General features: G+C 44.8%; 1 protein-coding gene across 14 annotated transcripts in view; it reads right to left on the bottom strand.

Moving 5' to 3' along the window:
- The window catches only part of LMNTD1 (lamin tail domain containing 1), a 295,495-nt gene that overhangs the window by 15,929 nt on the left and 258,038 nt on the right, over positions 1 to 21,528 (bottom strand). For 13 of the 14 annotated variants that reach the window (XM_039520482.1, XM_039520489.1, XM_039520486.1 and 10 more), the window contains one exon: positions 1,823 to 1,993. The exons of the other annotated variant lie outside the window; for it this stretch is intronic. In XM_039520482.1, coding sequence (XP_039376416.1) covers positions 1,844 to 1,993 — 150 coding nt within the window. In that variant the 3' untranslated portion in view covers positions 1,823 to 1,843. The remainder of the gene's footprint in view (positions 1 to 1,822; positions 1,994 to 21,528) is intronic. 14 annotated transcript variants of the gene reach the window in all.

Genomic DNA, 21,528 nt, shown 5'->3' with positions numbered 1-21,528 from the left:
ACTGGACAGTCTCTAAGGAAAAGGATAAATGGACACAAATCAGATATTAGGAATGGCAATATACAAACACCTGTAGGAGAACACTTTAACCTCCCTGGCCACACAATAGCAGATCTTAAGGTGGCCATCCTGCAGCAAAAAAACTTCAGGACCAGACTTCAAAGAGAAACTGCTGAGCTCCAGTTCATCTGCAAATTTGACACCATCAGCTCAGGATTAAACAAAGACTGTGAATGGCTTGCCAACTACAGAACCAGTTTCTCCTCCCTTGGTTTTCACTCAACTGCTAGAACAGGGCCTCATCCTCCCTGACTGAACTAACCTCGTTATCTCTAGCTTGCTTCTTGCTTGCCTATATAAACCTGCCCCTGGAAATTTCCACTACTTGCATCCGAAGAAGTGGGTATTCACCCACGAAAGCTCATGCTGCAAAAAGTCTGTTAGTCTATAAGGTGCCACAGGATTCTATCCAAAAATATTTAATACATTTCAATTGGTATTCTATTGTTTAACAATGCGATTAAAACTGATTAATCACAATTAATTTTTAATTGTGATTGATTTTTTTGAGTTAATCATGTGAGTTAACTGTGATTAGTCAACAGCTCTAAGTCAGCCTCATTTTAGGGATCTTGATTTGGGCCCAGCTTTCTCATGAAGCATCCTTGAGGGCGGCATAGACTTTTAAAAATATAGCTCTGATTTTATTTTTATTGGGGCTGGTCAAAATTTTTCCATCTGTACTGTTTTTCATTGGAAAATTGGATTTTCAACTACAATTTTTTCCATGAAAAGTGTTAACTTCCTGTGGAAAATTTCAATCTTTCATCAAAAAAACCCCAAACATTAAAATATTTTTTATTCAGAATGACACCCCAGTGCATCATGGGAGTTCTAGTTGATGCACTTTATGCTCCTGTATGGCTCTCTGGCCAGACTACATCTCCCGGGATGCATATTATCCAGGGACTCTTAGGGACCAAAACAATTTTAAATAAATCTGAAGCAGGAAGCCTGCCAAACAACCAGTGGGGCCACTAGACGATCAAGGATGTCAAGGCTGTTGCAGAGAAACTAAATAAATTATTTGCATTGGTCTTCACTGGAGAGGATATGAAGGAGATTCCCACATCTCTGAGCCATTCTTTTTAGGTGTTATGATTAAAAAAAGTGATCTAAGAGTCATTGTGGATAGCCTTCCGAAAACATCTGCTGACTGTGCAGCGGCAGTCAAAAAAGCGAACAGAACGTTAGGAACCATTAGGAAAGGGAGAGAGAAAAAGACAGAAAATATTATAATGTCATTATATAAATCTATGGTACTCCCACACCTTGAGTACTGCATGTAATTCTGGTTATCCCATCTCAAAAAAAAAAGATATATTAAAATTGGAAAATGTACAGAGAAGAGCAATAAAATGATTAATGATATGGAACAGCTTCCATATGAGGAGAGATGAAAAAGACTGGAACTGTTCAGCTTAGAAAAAAGAGATGACTATGGGGGGATAGGTGGAGGATAGGTCCATCAATGGTTATTAACTAAGATGGTCAAGGATCCAACCCCATGCTGTGGGTATCCCTAAACCTCCAATTGCCAGAAACTGAGGATAGATCACTTCATAATTGCTATGTTCTGTTCATTTCCTCTGAAGCCTCTGGCACTGGCCACTGTTGGAAGACGGGATACTGGTCTAGATGGGCCATTGGTCTGACCCAGTACGACCTATCTTATGTTATGAGACACACCCTCTGTTCCAACCAGCTCTAATTTTTATCTTATTCCTGCAAGGGAAAAATAAAATAAATGTAAAAGTCTGACCTTAGGGTTAAGGGTAAAGCTTCACCATGTTGAGAAAGGTGGTGGACGTGGCACTGGGGGCTGGAAGGAGAGGTTCTGCACTGACTGTAAGAATTGTAAACCGGCCTTGTGCTGATCACCCAATGTGAAGAATGTCCCTGGAAGGAGGAGTTTCAGGGTTCCTTTCCTATCCTGTTGTGTAAATACGATATGATTAGCAGAAAATGACTTGCCTGAACCAAAATCACAGATCCAAGGCTCCCAAACATGGGGAATGCCCAAGATAGGAATCTAAATTTTGTAAATCAGTCTTATCTCCTGAACAAGCTGATCCAGAACTGTGGCTCTGAACACCCCAAACTCTGAGGAGCTTGAAACCTAAATCAAAATTTTGCCATTAAGCCCATCTCTAACCTTTTAAAATAAAAGCTCCTTTTCTGCTAATAACATGATGTAGACTGGGGACCCACATTTTGTGGGTTTCCCAAAACTTAAGTGCCCCTAGACATCCTCCACACAGACTCTTACTCCTAGGTCTCCCCTACCCCTCACTCCAGTGAACTATTTTCCTCCACTAGTAGATTCATCCGGTGTTCAAAATGTGGTATATGCAAATTTGTCATCTTTCGCTTCTTACATAGCATTGGCTCAATTGTCCATGACAAGTAAAATGGAAGAAGGACCTTGAGGAGGTAAGTCATATACCAATTTCATCAGTATGCTCTCTTCACTGATAGCACACTGGGTCTCCTGGGATCTTTGTTAAGCCCACAGATAGGAATTGCAGCTTGTTTTCTCGATTCACTGATTTTGGATGAGATCAAAACTTTCTCTGGAATGAGTTCCAGTGAGCTGTGACCCTAGGAATAAACTGTTTGTCTGTGTACTCCTATTGCTTGTTCAAGATATTTACTCCTCATGATTTGTGAGGCTTTTTTCATTGAGTTGGACACAGTGCTGTACAGCTGCATCACTGTGCAGATTGCACAATGTGATAGGGAAATGAATGGAAATCCTAAACCTTGGCATAGAAAAACTAGTTTGGTTCCAGTCTTGCTGCACTTTACCTCCTTTCTTGCAAACACAGAAGGGGTTTTGGGCATAACTCAAAGCCTTCTGCTGCTCTTCTTGGTGGGTGTCAGATATAATAAAACTCTTTCAGAACAAAAGTGAAAGCCCTTAACTTTTGTATAGTTTCTAGGCACATTTCAATATGTTTAAAAAATGAGTGAATAATTTAGTTCCTGTATGCCATTTGGTTCAGCTCACAAAGCCTCATCGTAAAAACAGGCAAATTCTGAGGCTCCACAAATGTCCCCCCTAAATAGGTATGCAGAGCAGATCTAATGTATGCCCATTTCATAGCTGACAGCAGCCCCAGGCAGGATCTTCTTCCCCACCCCCATGCAAATGGTGCCCTTGCAAGAACAGGGATAACCTGTTGTGGGGAAACTGCAAAGGTGGGACTATTAGTTAGTTATGTATAAACATGCAAACCCACACTTGATGTTGCTCTTACATGTTCCTCCATGACTGCTCCACAGATATTGACAGAAGCCAGAAGCCAAGAGTTAAATCTCCACCCTATGACCCTGACTGCTGGACATTGGTTTTCTATCTGCAACATCTGCCACAATTTTTTCTTTAAAAGGGAAAGTAAAATTTCTCCACCCCAACATGGCTTCTTCTCTCCCCATTCCACGCATACTCATCATATCACTTAACAGTAAAAACAGTGCAAGTTATAAAAAAAAAAAAAGTTTTGGCTCCTAGTATTTATTCCCCAGCCTGGTCTAACCCGTTTCCCTTTCTTTCTGCCAAACCAAAGGCAATTTAAGTAATTTACCTTCCCCTCAAAGTGCTTTTATCTTCTGGGGTTTCAGCCAATTTTCCTATCTACCTGCTCTCAAGCTAATTAAAAATAGCATTTACAAATTATCTCTGGAGGATCACAAAACTTGAAACAAGTCTCTAAGGTAAAATAACACTGGGAATATATTCCAGAAATAACATCCCCGGAAACTTGGAGACACATCCTTAGGCGATATAAAGTGGCATAGAGGCCAACAGAGTTAGGCCCATTTACACCAGCTGAGGACTTATATATATATAAAAATTAATTCAGTACTCATAAAAAGTGCTACACTGACTGCCCTGGGTACTGTAATCCTCTGTTTTATCAATAGAATACAAGAACCTGGAAGGAAAGACAGATGGACAGACATCAAGCCAAGCTTCTACACATCATCCTGCCCCACCAATGTCCTTCAGCTGGAGTATGGGGAGGAATTCCTCTGAGAATAGCTCTACAGCTATTTCCTCTTCAGCTTCTCTGGCAAGACTCTCAACACAGGTGGAAGGTGGGATTGGGGATGGTGATCTGATTCAGAAAACATAAGTGTTGTGTATTTGGTTGTCATGGTTTTTGTTCCTATGGCAACTGAGTTAGATTATTAGGGGATAGCCCGGTTGGCTTCAGCCGGTTGGGTGAGCTCTGTATCTGTAAATAATAAAATGGTAGTTTGTTAGCTGTCTGCTCTCTGGCCTCAAGTGATTTCTTCCTAAACCGGCTGCCCCCAAGGATATAACAAGTGGCGACGATAGATGGGATCCCGGTGCTGCTCCAGTAACAGAAGGAAGTAGAAGTCAAGGTAAAGAACTAACAAAGAAAAATACTGCTTGTTTGCACTGACTGTGAAAATGAAACTAAAAATCATGGCTACTCTGACCAGGCCACTGGAACCTTTTGATGAGAATATAGAGCAGTGGCATGTGTATACTGAGCGTTTTGAGCTTTTTGGTATTGCAAATGACATTACAGAAGCGAAGAAGGTGCCAATATTCTTAAGTGTTGTAGGGGCTAAAACCTACTCCCTGCTACGCAGCTTACTACACCCTGTTAAGCCTGGGACTAAATCTTACAGTGACATTGTGGAAATCCTGGGGTCCCATTTTTCCCCAAAACCACTGGTAATTGCTGAAAGATATAGGTTCCACAAAAGAGACCAAAAAGAAGATGAAACAGTTGTACAATTTGTAGCAATTTTAAAAAAGCTAGCAGAACACTGTGAATTTAAAGAGATGTTAAATGATGCCTTGTGTGACAGGTTAGTGTGTGGCCTCTACAGTGAAGCTATATGGAAGCGCCTACTGACAGAGGCTCAGCTTACATTACAGAAGGCTATTGATATTGCTGTCTCCATGGAACTGGTTACAAGGGAGGCGCAATACATCAGTGCATCCCCTAGGGTGCAAAAAGTGTCACAAGAACCGACCCACAAAACTGTGTGGAGTCAAGAATGTTACCGCTGTGGTAAGCCGGGTCACCAGGTATCAGAATGCTGGTGTAAGGACCTGGTGTGTCGACACTGTGGCAAAAAGGGACACATTGAGTGTGCCTGTAAACAAAAGAAAAAGAGGCCTGTGGTCTGGCCGACAAAAAGAGGAACCTTGCATACCCTAGAGCAGACCCAGGATGATCAAGATGACACCTCATTGCAAGAGGAAGTGCCACTGCATGTTTTGTCTTTGGCAGTGGGCTCACATGAATACTGGGTAACCCCGTTGTTGGATGGCAAACCTATACGCATGGAACTGGACACCGGTGCAGCCGTCTCGCTGGTCTCCGAGACTGTGTATAAAGAAAAGCTACAGCATCTTCCACTTAAGGCAACAAAAACTGTTCTGAAGGCATTATCACGGGAGAAGCTGTGCCCATGTTGGGCACTATTGATGTTAAGGTGGAGCTCAATGGACAGGCTGCTAAATTGCCACTGTTTGTGGTGAGAGGTAACTACCCAGCCTTAATGGGTAGGTCTTGGCTTGGGAAGATTTAACTGAACTGGGCAGAAGTGCACCGGATGACTAAAGAAGAAACCAGTCTAACCCCTATACTAAGGAAATATGCTTCTGTTTTTGGAGATGATTTGGGAAGTATGAAGGGAATCACTGTGACATTGAACATTAAACCTGACAGTCCACCAAAATATCTGAAAGCCCGAACTGTGCCATATGCCATCAGGCCAAAAGTGGAAGCAGACCTGGAGCGCCTGGTCACCAATGGAGTCCTAATACCAGTTACCCATAGCTCATGGGCCACTCCTATCGTTCCAATAGTGAAGAAAGATGGCTCTCTCCGGATTTGTGGTGATTTTAAAGTCACTATCAACCCAGTGTTGTGTGCAGAGCAATACCCACTTCCCCGCATCGATGACCTCTTCGCAGGCCTGGCTGGGGGACAAAAGTTCAGTAAGATTGATCTGAGTCAAGCATATTTACAGATGCACGTCAATGAAAAGTCCCAAGAGCTGTTGACTATTGTGACTCAGAAGGGGCTTTATCGATACTGTCGCCTACCCTTCGGAATAACGTCTGCTCCCGCCCTGTTCCAGAGGGCTATGGACCAGATCTTGTGTGGCTTGTCAGGAGTTCAGTGCTATCTGGATGATATCCTGGTCACTGGAAGAAATGAAGAGGATCACTTAAAGAATTTAGAGGCTACCCTACAAAGACTGGAAGAGTATGGCCTACGAGTTCACAAAGACAAGTGTGAATTCTTCAAGCCCTCTGTTGAATATTTGGGACACATCATTGATTCTGCAGGTCTTCATAAGGCCCCTGCAAAAGTTAAAGCTATTGTGGAGGCTCCCCCACCTCGAAATGTAAGCCAGCTGCACTCGTTTCTAGGACTACTGAACTATTATGGAAAGTTCATCTCACAGTTAGCTACACTGCTAAAACCACTTCATGAGCTCCTTGGGCAGAACAAGGCCTGGAAATGGACTGAAGCCTGTGATGTTGCATTTAACAAAGCCAAGGATGCATTGCTAAATTCTGAAGTTCTAACGCACTTTGATCCATCCTTACCCCTACAATTGTCCTGTGATGCCTCCCCTTATGGAGTGGGAGCAGTCGTGTCACACATTATGCCTTCGGGAGAAGAGAGACCTATTGCTTTTGCTTCACGCACTTTAAGCAAAGCAGAAACTAACTATGCCCAAATCGAATGTGAGGCATTAGGAATTGTTTTTGGAATTCGGAAGTTTCATCAGTACCTCTTTGGGCGAAAGTTTACTCTTCTCACAGACCATCGACCTCTGACATCAATTTTTGGACCCTACACAGGCATTCCCCCATTAGCTGCTAGTCGTATGCAACGTTGGGCATTGTTACTTTCAGCACACACATATGACATCAAATATCGGAAATCCACTCTGCACGGCAATGCAGATGGCCTCTCAAGGTTGCCTTTGCTGGTCAAACATCAAGATAGTGCCCAAAAGGAAAGCATCTACTTTGAACAGGTAGAGAATACACCCATCACTGCTACTCAGATAAAGAAGGCAACTCGCGTTGACCCAGTATTGTCCCAAGTTATGGACCTGGTGATGCATGGAAAATCTCGACAAACCTCTCCGGTTTCACCCGACCTTGTTACCTACACATCCAGGAGGACGGAGTTATCAGTCCAATCTGGTTGTTTGTTGTGGGGGAGACGTGTCATTATTCCACCACCACTGAGATCACAGATGTTAGAACAGCTACATTCCGGTCACTGTGGAATAGTGCGCATGAAGGAAATTGCATGAAGCTATTTTTGGTGGCCTGGATTGGACAGTGCTATTGAAGAGAAGGCAAAAGCTTGTATGTCATGTCAGGGTGTGAGGAATGCACCCCAGTGGGCACCCCTACACCCATGGGACTGGCCTGAAAACCCGTGGCAACGTATTCACGTTGACTTTGCTGGCCCCCTCGAAGGAAGCATGTTCTTGGTGGCAGTAGATGCCCATTCTAAATGGCCAGAAGTCTCTATAATGCAGTCCACTACTGCAGAGAGTACTATCCAAAAACTACGAGGACTCTTTAGTCGTTTTGGTCTGCCAGAACAACTTGTGAGCGACAACGGACCGCAGTTCGTCTCTCAGGAGTTTCAAAATTTTATGAAGGCAAATGGGATACACCACATCACGTCAGCACCATATCATCCATCCACCAATGGATTAGCTGAAAGATTTGTGCAGACAATGAAAAACGCTTTGAAATCAGCAAGGGGACAACACTCCATTCAAAAGCATCTGGATACCTTCTTACTTTCCTACAGAAACACACCTCATGCTACAACCCAGGCATCCCCGGCCTTTCTAATGATGGGACGACAGCTGTGCACTTGCTTTGATCTGCTGAAACCTTCTGAACCCCGACAAATTGTGCAACATCAGCAGCAATATCAAGTCATCAGATGAGCACCCAGAGCAAAAGACCGAACCTTTAGCCCAGGACAGCCCGTTTTGGCTCGGAATTATACTTCCAGAGCTAAATGGGTCCCTGCCACAATCATCACTCAAACAGGACCTGTTTCCTACACAGTCCGGACTGCAGAGAATCTTACCTGGCGGCGACATGTAGATGAGCTGTTGCCAGATCATGCCAGTCCTCAGGACACATCTGCAGTTGAGGGGTCTGACTTCACTTCTTCTGGTCAGACACCGAATCACGAATTACCTGTTCCTGACTGTTCTCCTCCATTACTGCCGGCGGCTGAGATACCCCTTTGCCCAGCACGAGCTGATACCACCTCCTCACCTGTTCATGCTGCGGACCCTGAGCCCATGATACTTTCGGGTGCAACAACACCAGAAGTTCGCCATAATCCACCTAGAGACAGAAGGCCTCCTAATCGGCTGGATCTTTAGCTAGGGCGAACCCACGGTTATGCGGCAAAATAATCCCCAGGGTTTAGCCGGGAATGGAGGCAGTCTACCCTCCTTCTCCAGTCTAGTGTGTGTTTTATTTAGGGGATGTTCTTATTAGAGGGGGAGGAATATGTTGTGTATTTGGTTGTCATGGTTTTTGTTCCTATGGCATCTGAGTTAGATTATTAGGGGATAGCCCGGCCGGCTTCAGCCGGTTGGGTGAGTACTGTATCTGTAAATAATAAAATGGTAGTTTGTTAGCTGTCTGCTCTCTGGCCTCAAGTGATTTCTTCCTAAACCGGCTGCCCCCAAGGATATAACAATAAGAAACTCTGGCACCTGGGTCATCTTTAGAACCAACTTCTTTTAAAAAAATTATTTTAGGTTCTGAAGCATTTTGATAACTTGGCACTTCTGAATTCTCATTAAAACAAGAAGGGAGAAAAAAAATGCCACAAGGAGTATGACCATTCTCCTGACATTTCTTGCTGAATCTTGCAGACTCAGGAGGATCAGATGTACATCCAAACTTGTGATTGTTTATCTAACTTGAACATGAACTCTGAAGCTTTGGCTGTGCATCTATCGCTACTTGTCATGCAGGCAGATGTCTTCTAGGAACAAGACTGAGGCCATCATCTCATTTCATATAGAACAATACAAAATAAAAAAATGGTAATAGGCCATATCCCCAGCCTTATTCCCGTCCTGCTTTGTGCCATTCTGCTGGATGACAAGCAGCCAACACTGGCTAGTTGGAGACTTCTGGATGGGGTAGAGCTGATATGGCTGGTTCTATACCACCCACTTGCTGCCCCGATATAGGAAGCATTGCCAGGGAGAGTGGCTGTAGCTAGAGCACTGCTCTACTCTGGCAGTTTTCAGCTGACATAAAGGATCCCTGGGGGACTGTTACCCAGGGGGCAAGTGACAGCAGTCCTGAGGTAGCTCTGGCTAGTGCCAGGGCTGCATCCCAGAGACCAGCAGAGTACAAAGGTATTGTTAAGCCACCTTTGAATTGCCAGCCAGAGGATCAGGGACAAAGACTTGTAACTACTATCACATGATTCAAACAACTCTAGAGATGAAAGGCTCCATTGCCAATTCACTATTTTCTAAGACATTCAGGTAGCCAGAAACTTGAATTTTTCGAAGTTACACCACTTCACTTGCCATGACAACCCCTCCTTTCATTGACCTCTGTGCTTTTATCAAGTTTAACGAACACATACACAACATCTCGCTGGGAACCAGATCATGAAGTGCATGAGGTGAAGGTAGGAGAGCAAAGTAGCCAAAAGAAGTTCTCTTATTCTGGGGCTGGTTCTCTGGCATGCTGTGGTGCAGTCTGCTCTGCTGTGCTGGCTGGCCACGGACACCAAGAGGCTGTCTGCCAGCCAGAGATTGCCGGAGTGCAGTACTGTCAAGCCACATCCCCTGCTTTCCCTGTCCCTAACTCCCTTTCTACACTGGTCTACTCAAGCCAGCGACTGCCTCACACAAGGAGAATCCCGAGACGAGGAGATAGGGATGGTTTACATCCCCTTTGCACTGCCCTCCAGAGAACCTGTATCTATATATCAGAGGAGGCTACTCCAAGACAATCAAACACAGCATCATCATTAGTATGCTAAGCCCTGTTCTAGCATATGTTATTACTTTGGTCACACATTTCAGCTGGGGACATAGATCTACTCCAGCTGGATGTAAATATTCATAGACTTTGTTTATTGCAGACTCACTAGAAGACATATGTGGAACTATCTATGCTATACGGGTGGACTATGCACCACATCGTTTAATACAGATATAAAAATGCTCTAATTTACTGAAGCAGTGTAGCTGTGTGACACAAACACTAATCAAGCTGGTGATTCCCCTAGAGCCTGGTACAAATCACATCTCCTATTTCACATATCTTTATTTAGCTCTTTTCTCCCCCATTTAGAAGTAGTCTTGGCACTGGTGAAAAGTGCTGGACAAACAGCACTGGAGAATAAAGTTCTATGTTCCTCTGCAGAGCAGTGGCAGTACAGTCTCACCCCAGCAATGTGACACCATATTATCCTCACCAACTAACAACAGTATTATTTTCAAAGTGTTTTGACCCCACAAATCTGTGTACAGGATTTTGTAAGACCCTACAAGAGCCACGAAATCCTGGCTGTGGTCTTTGGTTATTTCCTTTGGATGAGCAAGTCCACATAGTTTTTCTGGAACCTTTTGAAGCTTTCTTCTCAGACCAGCTTAAAACAGGCAACAGTCAGTTAGGTTTTGGCAACTGAAAAAAACTGAGCAGCTCTGGGTGCTTGTCTCTCCTGAGGAGCAGGTGCAAACTGGGGACCATAAGTGGGTGTAGGAGACTTTGTCAAATACCGTACTACATCTAACAGAGAGCCACAGAGCAGCCACACTGTAATGGAGGCCATGGGGCAGAGCACCCCCACAATCCAAGATGCAGCAGTGCTGGGGCTTGTCCACTCTAGCACCCCCTATTGTCAGCCAACCTGGTTCTGCAGTGTTCTGATTCTTTTGTAGCCCAGCCCTCCTGCCAGGGTACCTTTCAGTTCAGTCCCATTCCAGGCCAACAAAAGTCTAACTGAAAATCCAATAAACATCCCAACAAATGGTTCTTCTATCCCTATTGGGCTACACTGAAGTTCCCTGGTCTTCACTCCTCCTCTCAGGCCTGCAGACTTCTTCTCTGGTCCATAAGCTGAGCACTGTCTCCCAGGGCTTTCTCCCTGCAGACTCTTTTCTTCCTTGCAGGTTTCTCCCACTGCTTACCTGAGTGGTCTTCAAGTTATTGGAATATTACACTTCCCTTCCCCAGGGATTCCAGCAGCTTCTCCCAGGAACCTCCCTGCTTCTTACAGACCCTACCTCAGGATCTTCCATAGGAACCTAACCTGTTCCCTGTAGGTCCTCTCCCTGCAGGAACCTCCTGCTTATTGTAGCCACTGCCATAGCTTTCTCACCATAACTGTTCTCTCTCAAGCATTTTTATGAGGCCCAGCATTCACCATGCTAACACCTGAACCCACAAGTCCCACCCCCTCAGGTTGGCCCCATTTCCCTTTAAAGGCCAGTCACCCTGTGATATACTTACAATATTACAACAGCACTCTTCTCCTCCTCTGGAGGAACCAACTCTGGGGGTAGCTCAGATTCAATGTCCTTTCAGTCCTTGTCTGCCCAAATAGTTGCCAGTAAGTACCAGCTGGGAGAATGTTTTCTGTCCACTGAGAACTGGACTGAGATCTGCCAAGTTATTTCACCAGACTATATTCTCATACACATGTCATGTGTATATGATCGAGCAAATTTTGGAGCAAATAACTACTGTAATTGAACAGCTATTGAACAGCTCTCTGTGCCGCCACTTAAACCGCACTTAAAAGCTAATTTGAGGGCTTAAGCGAATATTAAGTTCTGCCTATGCCTTCTGATAGGGTTTAAGTTGGACCTAAGTGAACCATACACTTGGTGCCAGTTGTCTGCACCGGGGTGACATTGTATTCTGGGTCTATACAAGAACTGGAAAATAGGGTTTAAGGAAGTACTTGATGATATGTCTAATTTAGCATTTCCTTTTGGACAAAACAGGTAGAAATGCCAAAAAAGTAAGCCTAGAACAAAACCAGTGAAACATGGAAACAATGTCAACTCACAGTGGCTTTGCAGTTATAGCAAATCACCAAGCATGTCATTTAGTGAAATGACGCCTAGTTATAAGGCAAAATATTTGCCATGCATTGTAAATGGTTTCAACAATTGTCCATCTTCTTTGTCCTGAGGTCTGTACACAGCATGCTTGCTTGCTGAATCAGTGAAACCCAGTCCTATAGGCTCTGGAAGTAAAATCTTGCTTTCCAGAGTGCAACTCAGTTTATTTCCTGGCACGTTGCCATCCCATTCATACTGGTTTTTATAAGCCTGGATTCTGATTGAGGACACCATGTTCTGACCCTAAAGGCCATATCTTCAAGTTTTTCAGATCCAAAGAAGAGCTCTGTGTAGCTTGAAAGATTGTCTCTCTCTCACCAATAGAAGTTGGTCCAGTAAAAAAATATTACCTCACCCCCCTTGTCTCTCTAATGTCTTCCCAATACATTTAAAGTAGACTACAGCTGCTCTTTAGAAGAGGTGAAACTCTAATAGGCAATCTGCTTGATTTATGTCCCATGAAGCATGACTACAGATCGAGAAGACTCTTATTCATTAGATAATTTATTTGAAATGATAAATGCAGCTTGGTTATTATAAGTTACCAAATGAAGAGTAAAGGGACATTTTTGTTTTGGCTCACCATTTTTCTTCTCTTTTCTAGGCTCAGGTGAATATTCCTCCCCAGCCCCCAATTTTATTTTGTTTAAATAAATACTTCACACGATATAGCTCCATTTCTTCAAGGTGCTTTACAAACATGCATTCACTTAGGCCTGGGCTTACTCAGCCAGCTCCAATTCCCCTTTTCTGATTGGAGCTGGCGTGACAGAGGTCTGGCTCAAGGTTTCCTAGCCAGCACACACCTCCCTTCTTATGAACTGCCAGGTTCGTCCTTCCTCGACCTCTCTGCTCCAGTCCAGTGGGGTTTGTCCAGGGAAGCCTCTCCTCATCTTTCGGGCAATCACCTGCATCATCTCTGGGGGTTCCTTCATCCCCCACTCACAAAAAGTACACTGGTTGGGGGGTAGATGTCCCCATAGCTCTGCTGCCTCCCACAGGTCCTCACACCAATCGCATCCCTGCAGACGTCTCTTCTCCTTTATCCCCTTTTCTTTCAGTAGGGGGTTGAGGCCAATCCCGACCTCCCGCTGGACACCCCGGACCTCGGGTTCTCCCAGGCCACCAAGCGGGGGCCCTGTTTCTTTTCCTGGGAGCTGCGGTGTGGGGAGCTCCAGTTGCCTCTTTTCTCCCTCTAAGTGGCTTGGGCTGGCCATCTCCCCCGCACTTCCTCTGTCTACCCTATTCAGGCTCTGTTGTCTAAGGTTCTCATGTTCATTACCCCGAGGACCTTCCTGCTTTTCCTCTCCGGGGCTTCTCAGTCAAGGGGTCCCTGCCCCATTCTTCAGGGAACCTTTCCTTTTCCCTCAGGCGGAGGCCCCAGTCCGTACCCAACACAACAGGGCACGGTAACCCCTCCACTACCCCAACTCCCTTCCATTTGAAGCTGCCCTTCCTGCACTTCCAGGGGCACCGGGACCACCAGCCAGTATCTCCTATCCCCATGGATACACTCCAGGGCCATCCATGCACTTGGAATTATCCAGTGCAGTTTTATCAGCCCCCTCTGGATGTGCAAGCCGGCTGAAGCTGTATCCACCAGGCCCCTATGGGGTTTCCTCCCCACCCTTACCGGGATGGTGAGCAGCTTCTGCCCTCTTGTCCACCCTCCAACATTAGTCCAGCTGGAAAATTCGGTCCACCCACATTCCATATCTGGGGAGTCCCCCTTTTTATGTTCTGGCTGCCCACCCTCCCAGCAAACAATCACGCCGGCTCTACTGGGAGCTCCTTGGGGTTCTCCTTCCTCTCAGGGCCTTTCCCAGGAAGGGGTTCCCTCAGCTTCTTCCCCAACTCCCTGTCTTTATAGGGTCGGCCCTCCCTTTGGGGAATGTCTGCCTCCTGTGTACTCCTCGGTCAGCTTGACTGCCACATCAACCATACTTGGCTGATGTCGCCTGACCCAGACTCAGATATTCTTGGGGATGCCCTGTAGTATTTGCTGTAGGATGAGGGCATCCACTATCTCCCCCACCGTTTGCTTCATTATCTCCACCATCGTCTCAGACCTCAGCCAATGGGTGGCCCAATCCATTAGTCTCTAAGCGAATGCCCAGGGCCTCACAGCCCACATCCATCGGGCTGACTGGAAATTTTGGCAGTATTTCTCTACCAACAGGCCCACCCGGTCTAGGATGGCCTCCCTCACTGTCTCATAGTTCTGGGCTTGTTCCTCGCTCAAGGCCATGTAAGTCACTTGAGCTTCTCCCACCAGGCAGGGAGCCAGCCGTAGGGCCCAGGTTGCCCTATCCCATCCGGTGCCCATGTCTACCCACTTGAATGTACCGAGAAAGGCATCCGGGTCATCTGCTGGGTCCATTTTACAGAGTCCCAAGCCCAGCAGCCAGGTTCCATCCCCTCCTGCGGGACTCGCCATTCATTGCAGGCTGCACGTTGGCCTGTTCTCTTATAAAGTCCTGTAGGCTTTTCTGCTTTTCTGCCTGCCAGGTTAGCAAGGCCTCTCTCTCGGCCTGGTGGGACTGCTGGAAGCCTTCCAGGGCCTTCTGCATCTGCTCCTGCTGTTTGACGAGCCATTGCAGGGTCTCCTCCATCTCCGGGCTGCCAACCATGTCCGTTGGCTCAGGTCCCAGACAAGCCCCCATGTGTAACAGGGCACAGGTGAGCCCCTCTATCTTCAGCCATTTCTGCACCCACAAACCAGCCAGAGACCTCCGCTTTGGTGCTATCATCCATGCTCTTTATTTACAGTAGAAGTTCCCACCACCTTGTAGCTACAGGCAGCGTCAGGCTTGCAGCCAGTAGGGGAGAGTGGCCTCTAACTCCCTAGCTCTTCCCTCTTCTCTCCCCACAGCTTCCTGCCAGCCTTTATGTAACCCCTGTGGGTGTTTCTTTAAAGTCTTTAAAATAAATGGTACGGGTATACTCAGCTGATGCACACATCATATGGCCTTTGAAGTAAATGCAGCTACACTGATTTACACCAGCTGAAGATCTGGTCCTATGTGTTAAAAATTGATATTACATTTATACAACCCTTTTAATCTTGAAGTACCCCAATGTGCTTTGGATACAGGAATCAGTATACCCACATATGAAATGTGCCTGCCTCTGGGATAGGGAGCAGAAACTGCATAACAGCATACAGCAACGTAACACACTATACAGTAAATCCATACAGCAATCATTGCAGTTGCTTGGGGTGCAGAAGGCTTGACGAGACAGATTAGAGAGCAGCAGACTTTTGGCCCCTATCCAGAAAATTAAAACCATCCATTTTAAAGGTTTACACAATTTTTCCCCTCCTCCCACGAAGTTTCAGAAATAAAGTTTGTGATGAGGATAGTTTCCTTTGGGAGAACATGGTAGATGGAAGAGTACTTGATAAATGATACTTATAAATGCAGAGGGGAATTTTTTGCCTCTGCCTGAACTGATGAAACAGCAGAGGTCACTTTTATTTTTTACTGTACATAGGATATATGTCAGAATTATTGCAAGAAAAAATACCTGATTTTTTTTCTGTTTTCACTTCAAACTAGAGATAAGCTCAAGCTTCAGAACCTCAGTATGATGCACATGTATTGATGTCAAAGAAGTTACACCAGCTAAGAATCTGGCCCCAGGTTTTGAAGCCCTCAGTTTTTGGAGCTGCTGACCTATCTCTGTTTCCAACTAAAAATATCCTGGTACAAAAAGCAAAGAGAATTCCCTTCTGGGATCTCAGCATTCTATTCATTTAGCTCTTTGCCTTCTGTCCCCATGTAACTATCAGGGAGTTTGTACACTATTTAAGATACTGAGCTATGACCATCAGAGTGATTCCTAAAATATGTTATTGTATGTATTTATCAGTTGTTTATTTGCTTATATAGGACACTGCCAATAAAGTAAAAACTTTACAGAATTTGGAGGATTAGGAATTTTTTTGAAGAGGAGAGGCCTTGGTTTGGGGACAAGAATCTTTGTAAAGGCTAAGGAGCTTGGAAGATGAATGGTTAGGGGTGTTTTTTAACCAGAAAGGAATAGTTGTCAGTTTAAAGGTACAGCAGAAGCAATAAATACGAATGGATTGTTGATGTGCATCCCAAGAAATTGATAAACCACAGAGTTGTCATCTGTAGACTGCTTGGCTCCATATGAATGTTTACTATTATTAATTATTTATTATCTGTTGAGCATTGACACTGTACAAACTGAGGAAGACATAGTGGTCCTTGCTTTCCCAAAAGCTTAATTCCACTCCTCCAAACCCTTTGCAAGTAACTTTTAAAATATAGAACTGGAAGTCAAGAGACCTGGGATTCCATTTTTTACTCTGCCACACACGGCCTGATTGCCTTCGGACAGTCCATCTCTCTGTGCATCACTTTCCTCATCTCTAAAATGGGGATATTCTTCTCATGAGGGTTCAATGCGATTAAATTTATCCATGCTTGTAAAGCACATTTAGATCATCAGATGTAATGTATTACTAGTCAGCTGAGTGGATGACTAGCTAACTCAGAATTACCAACCTCCAAAGTTAAAAAAGCACAAGCCAGGTCCCCCAAATCATAAGATTTGTTTTAAACATTATATTATTGTGGGTTTGATTTTTGAACTCCCCCTGCCTACTGCCAGAGTGTGTATAACAACTCTCCCAAATTGATAGAGTAAGGCAGTTTTGGCTTTCAATGCAGAAGCTCTCATTGGCTGCCTTATGCTTCCAGCTTCTCCTCATGCCCCAAAATACTAATTAATTCTGTGGACTCCTACTCCCATATCTGCCAATTCCCCATCTCAGCAATTAATTATACACCTCAACTCCCACATTAACTTTGCTCCTCCGGTCCCACATCTGCCCCATGCCCCTCAGAGAACTATTGCTCTTCTTAGAGCTGGGTGCCCTTTTCAGAGTTTGGGAAGTGGACGGTCGGCAGCAGTTCCAAGGGTTCTTCAGACCCTCTCTCCCTTCCCAAGCCAGAGCTGCCCTGAGCTGCAGGATCTTCTGCTCCCTCATCTCCCTTCCCCTCCTGTGAGAATGGTGTCGACTTCACCCTTTCCCCAAGTCCCCTAGCTGAAAACTACTCTCGGCTCCTGAGGGGAGGGGAGAAGTGCCCTGCCTGCTTCCCATCAGCTCTGATTGGCTGCTCTTCCCCAGAAGGTGGAAAAGTGGGGAAGGCAGCCAATCAGAGGGTTTTTTCCCCTGGGTAGGGCTGAAAATGGTGTGCAAGCTACACCTTCTCCCACCATCCTGAGACTGTCTGCAGTAAAGGCCAAAATACCATTGCTCATGATGAAACTGAAAGAGCAGACAACACTGCTAACCACTGCAAGTATCTCTGACTCTTGCTTCTAAACCTGCTGCCTCTTACTTGATCCCTGCAACCATCTGTTGTGATTACATAATCTACATTGTGTTGCCATGTAGTGCGTAAAGGCTGAAATGGTTACAAGTTAAATAAGCAGCTACAATTTAATACAACACAGGCTTAAAATAATAGAGTACTTGTTCTGTCCTATCTACAAGCTAGAGCTAGCATCTCTATGTAGTAGTGTCATTATCCTAACTGCACCCACTGGATGAGCATCTCTGTTGCACCTCTAGAAGCATAGCTTTAAGCCACCTTTGCATCCTCCTGGACTCTGCTTGGGGGCTGGAGAGGCCCCTGAGTTAATGTGAACAGCCCTGTCTACAATTTGGCAGGGCCGCCCAAGGCGCTGCAGCACTGCCCAGAAGCTCCATCAGTGCAGACCCCACCTATTAGTGCACCACCTACACCAATGTTTGCAATGGGATCCATGAGAAGTAATAGTATGGTTTTCTTCCACAATGCCCATGCAGGGGGAATGTAACTATCTATCTTAGGATTTTACACTGCTAGCCATCACTGTAGTATCTGAACATCTTCCACGTAAACCAAATAGCAACAACAAAGTCCCTAGCAGACTTTATGGAATCTCTAACTCTTCTTACTTTTGGGGGTCAAAATTCTGCTTGGAGCAGAGGTTTTTTTTGGGGGGAGGGGATTGGGAATAGTAGGTGGTTTTCATATAGTGAGCATCAATTATGATAGAAAGACTTTCTCAAAGAGGAAGGTTTTGCAACATTTCCTAAAGATGATAAGACTCTGTATTGTTCTGATCTCCTCTTGAAGATTGTTCTATAGCCAGATCCCCTCCATTGAGAATGCTTTGTCACCAGTTCTCACATGATTCATCCTGGGAATCCTCCTCCAGCTGGATATGGAGCTTTTAGGACCCCTTTATGCCACTTTGACCCTATCATATGGCCCAGGAGAGTGGGAGCAGTGGGAAGCATCTCACCCATGGTGTGTGAAGTTCCTTAAAATTAGCTGTAAGGAAGAATAAATGGCTCAGGGATCAGACAATGAATGGGATGTAGAGAAACCATCACCTTTGTGTCACAGGTTTGAATCTGGTTGTTAGTGACTGAAAGATAGAGATGGTCAAATATTGCCAAGACAATGTTCATAAATTCCTCTGCAATTCCAGACAGCTGTTTTGTACACCCACTTTTATATTCCCTATTTGCTGTTCCTTCACATTTGTGTGAGTAGGTTTGGTTTTGGTTTTGGATAATGTTTGGATAGTGGCTGTTCATCATGCAAACACACAGTGTCATATTGGACTAAGGCATCTGTGCACATACAAGTGTAATCACTGTTCACCATTTGTTATTCATTGTTATCTTTGTTTAAAAAATTTCAACCAACTCATCAGGGCACAAAACAATACCAGGTGACCCACATGACCAGTCAGACTCCATAAATAATAAAAAACTAAAATGAATAGCTCGCAAACAATCCATAGACTCAAATTTGTTTGTTAAAATATTCTGCAAATACCTGTGAATGACTACTACATTCTCAAAAACCAGGATCAGTTCTTAAATGATTTGAGGCCAGAATTCACTGGATAATTGATCCATAACAAATTCACCAGCTCTATTGAAATAATGGATTTAATGGCTGTTTGGTGGCCTTTGTAAACGATTACATAACCTCAGCCCAAGTCTCCTTGGCCAGGTTTCTACATCAATAAATCACTACACCCCGTCACTGTTTGGTATTTATACTGATAGCCTCAGCAGAGGTACCAAGGAATGAAATGACATGGAGATCAAAGTATAAAGAATGGGATTAAGCCAAGGGTGGGCAAACTATGGCCCACGGGCCGAATCGGGCCTACCAGCTGTTTTAAGCCAGCCCTTGAGCTCCCCCTGGGGACCGGGGTCTGGGGCTTGCCCCACTTCGGCGCTCAAGCCAGGGCACAGGATTGAGGGCCTCTCCACATGGCCCCCCTCTGGCACACCAACCGGGGAGCAGGGTTGGGAGCCGCTCCATGAGGTTCCCAGAAGCAGCAACATGGCTCCCCTCCACTGTTCCAATGGGAGAGCCACCTGGCCTTGCCTCCCCGTAGGAGCTGGAAGAGGGACATGCCACTGCTTCTGAGAGCTCCTTGAGGTAAGGGCCACCCAGAGCCTGCACCCCTGAGCCTCTCCCTGCACCTGAAACCCCTGTCCCAGCCCTGATCCCCCTCCCACCAGCCGAACCCCTCGGTCTCAGCCCAGAGCTCCCTCCTACATCCCAAACTCCTCATCGCCAGTCCCACCCCAGAGCCCATACCCCCAACCAGAGCCCTCACCCCATCCCGCACCCCAACCCCAATTTTCTGAGCATTCATGGCCCACCATACAATTTCTATTCCCAGATGTGGCCCTCGGGCCAAAAAGTTTGCCCACCCCTGGTTTAAGCACATTGGCAGGACAGTGAGAGGAAGCCTGCACTGTCACTTCTCAAGCTTCACCTGTTTTTTAGATAAATGTAAGTCTCCAAGATTGTGAGCCTGGAAATTCTGACAAGCGCTAAAATTTGCACTCGCTGAAGTTTACCAAATATTGGAAATTAGGAAGATAAAAAACATGATTAAAATCATCAGTAATATTGTACCACCAAAAGTACTTATTTCATTTATTTTGAAGTGATAGTTTAGTTTTAATTATTTGTAATAATACTTCATAGATTGCCAGTGAATGTTCTGTTGTTGTAGTTTGTAAAAGTAATAGGAGATCTGACCCCAGCACTCTTAAATCTTTATTGGCTGCCTTTTTTAGCAGAATTATCAAATCTGCAGATTAGCTAAGTGAGAATGAGCAAGGTTTTATTGCATTTAGACCTCATGGTGAATTGCCCGCTGAGTGCAAAAGTTGTGGACCTCTCCAGACACCTAGACAGACTTATGTGCCGTGATGGTGGTCGTGGTACGTGTAGGTACCACTGACATAGGGAAAGGTAAGAGAGAGGTCCTGGAGGGCAAATTTAGGTGGATAAGTAAGAGATTAAAGTCCAGGACCTCCATGGCAGCATGCTCTGAAATTCCTCCAGTTCCATAGTCAGAGCCAGGTAGATAGGCAAAATGGCAGGATCTCAATGTGTGGATGAGATGATGGTGTTTGGAGGAGGGATTTAGGTTTATTAGAAACACAAGGAAACTTTTAGGATAGGAGGCGCCTCTACAGGAAGGCTGGGCTCCTCCTAAACCAAAAAGGAACCAGACTACTGGCATGTAAATGTAAAAAGGTCATAGAGGAGTTTTTAAACTAAGAGCTGGGGGAAAGCCAACAGATGCAGAGGAGCATGGGGTTTGGACAGAGACATATCTTAGGGAAGGATATAGTAAATGGGGTACTCTATATGCTAGTAAAGAAGAGAGGATAGATGTGGGTAAAGGACAGGTAGGACCCGAATGAAACAGTCAAATAAAGAAGAGTCCTCTTAAGTTCCATCACATGCTGGCAGTCAACTAAATATTGACAAATTTTATAAGTACTTGTATACAAATGCTAGAAGTCTAAATACTAAAATGGATAAGCTTGAATACCTGGTTTAAAATAAGGATGTTGATATAATAGGCATCACAGAAACTTGGTGGAACAATGATAATCAATGGGATATAGTAATTACCAGGTTATAAAATCTATAGGAATGACAGGGTTGGTCATGCTGAGGGGGGAATGGTTCTATATGTGAAAGAAAGCATAAAGTCAAATATAGTAAAAAAGTTAAATTAATACTGTAAAATCTGGATGAAGAGAAATTCCATGCTTGAATAATAAGAATATACACAAGAACTATACTATAGAGAACCTGATGAGGATAGTGACAGTGACTGTGAAATGCTCAGGGAGATTAGACAGGCTACAAAAACAAAAAACTCAGTAATAGTGGGGGATTTCAACTATCCCAACATTGACTGGGCACATGTCACCTCAGGACAGGACAGAGA

The sequence above is a fragment of the Mauremys reevesii genome, linkage group 1 (genome assembly GCF_016161935.1).
Source record: "Mauremys reevesii isolate NIE-2019 linkage group 1, ASM1616193v1, whole genome shotgun sequence".
In the NCBI taxonomy this organism is placed as follows: Eukaryota; Metazoa; Chordata; order Testudines; family Geoemydidae; genus Mauremys; species Mauremys reevesii.
This window is presented reverse-complemented; position numbering and strand designations above follow the sequence as displayed.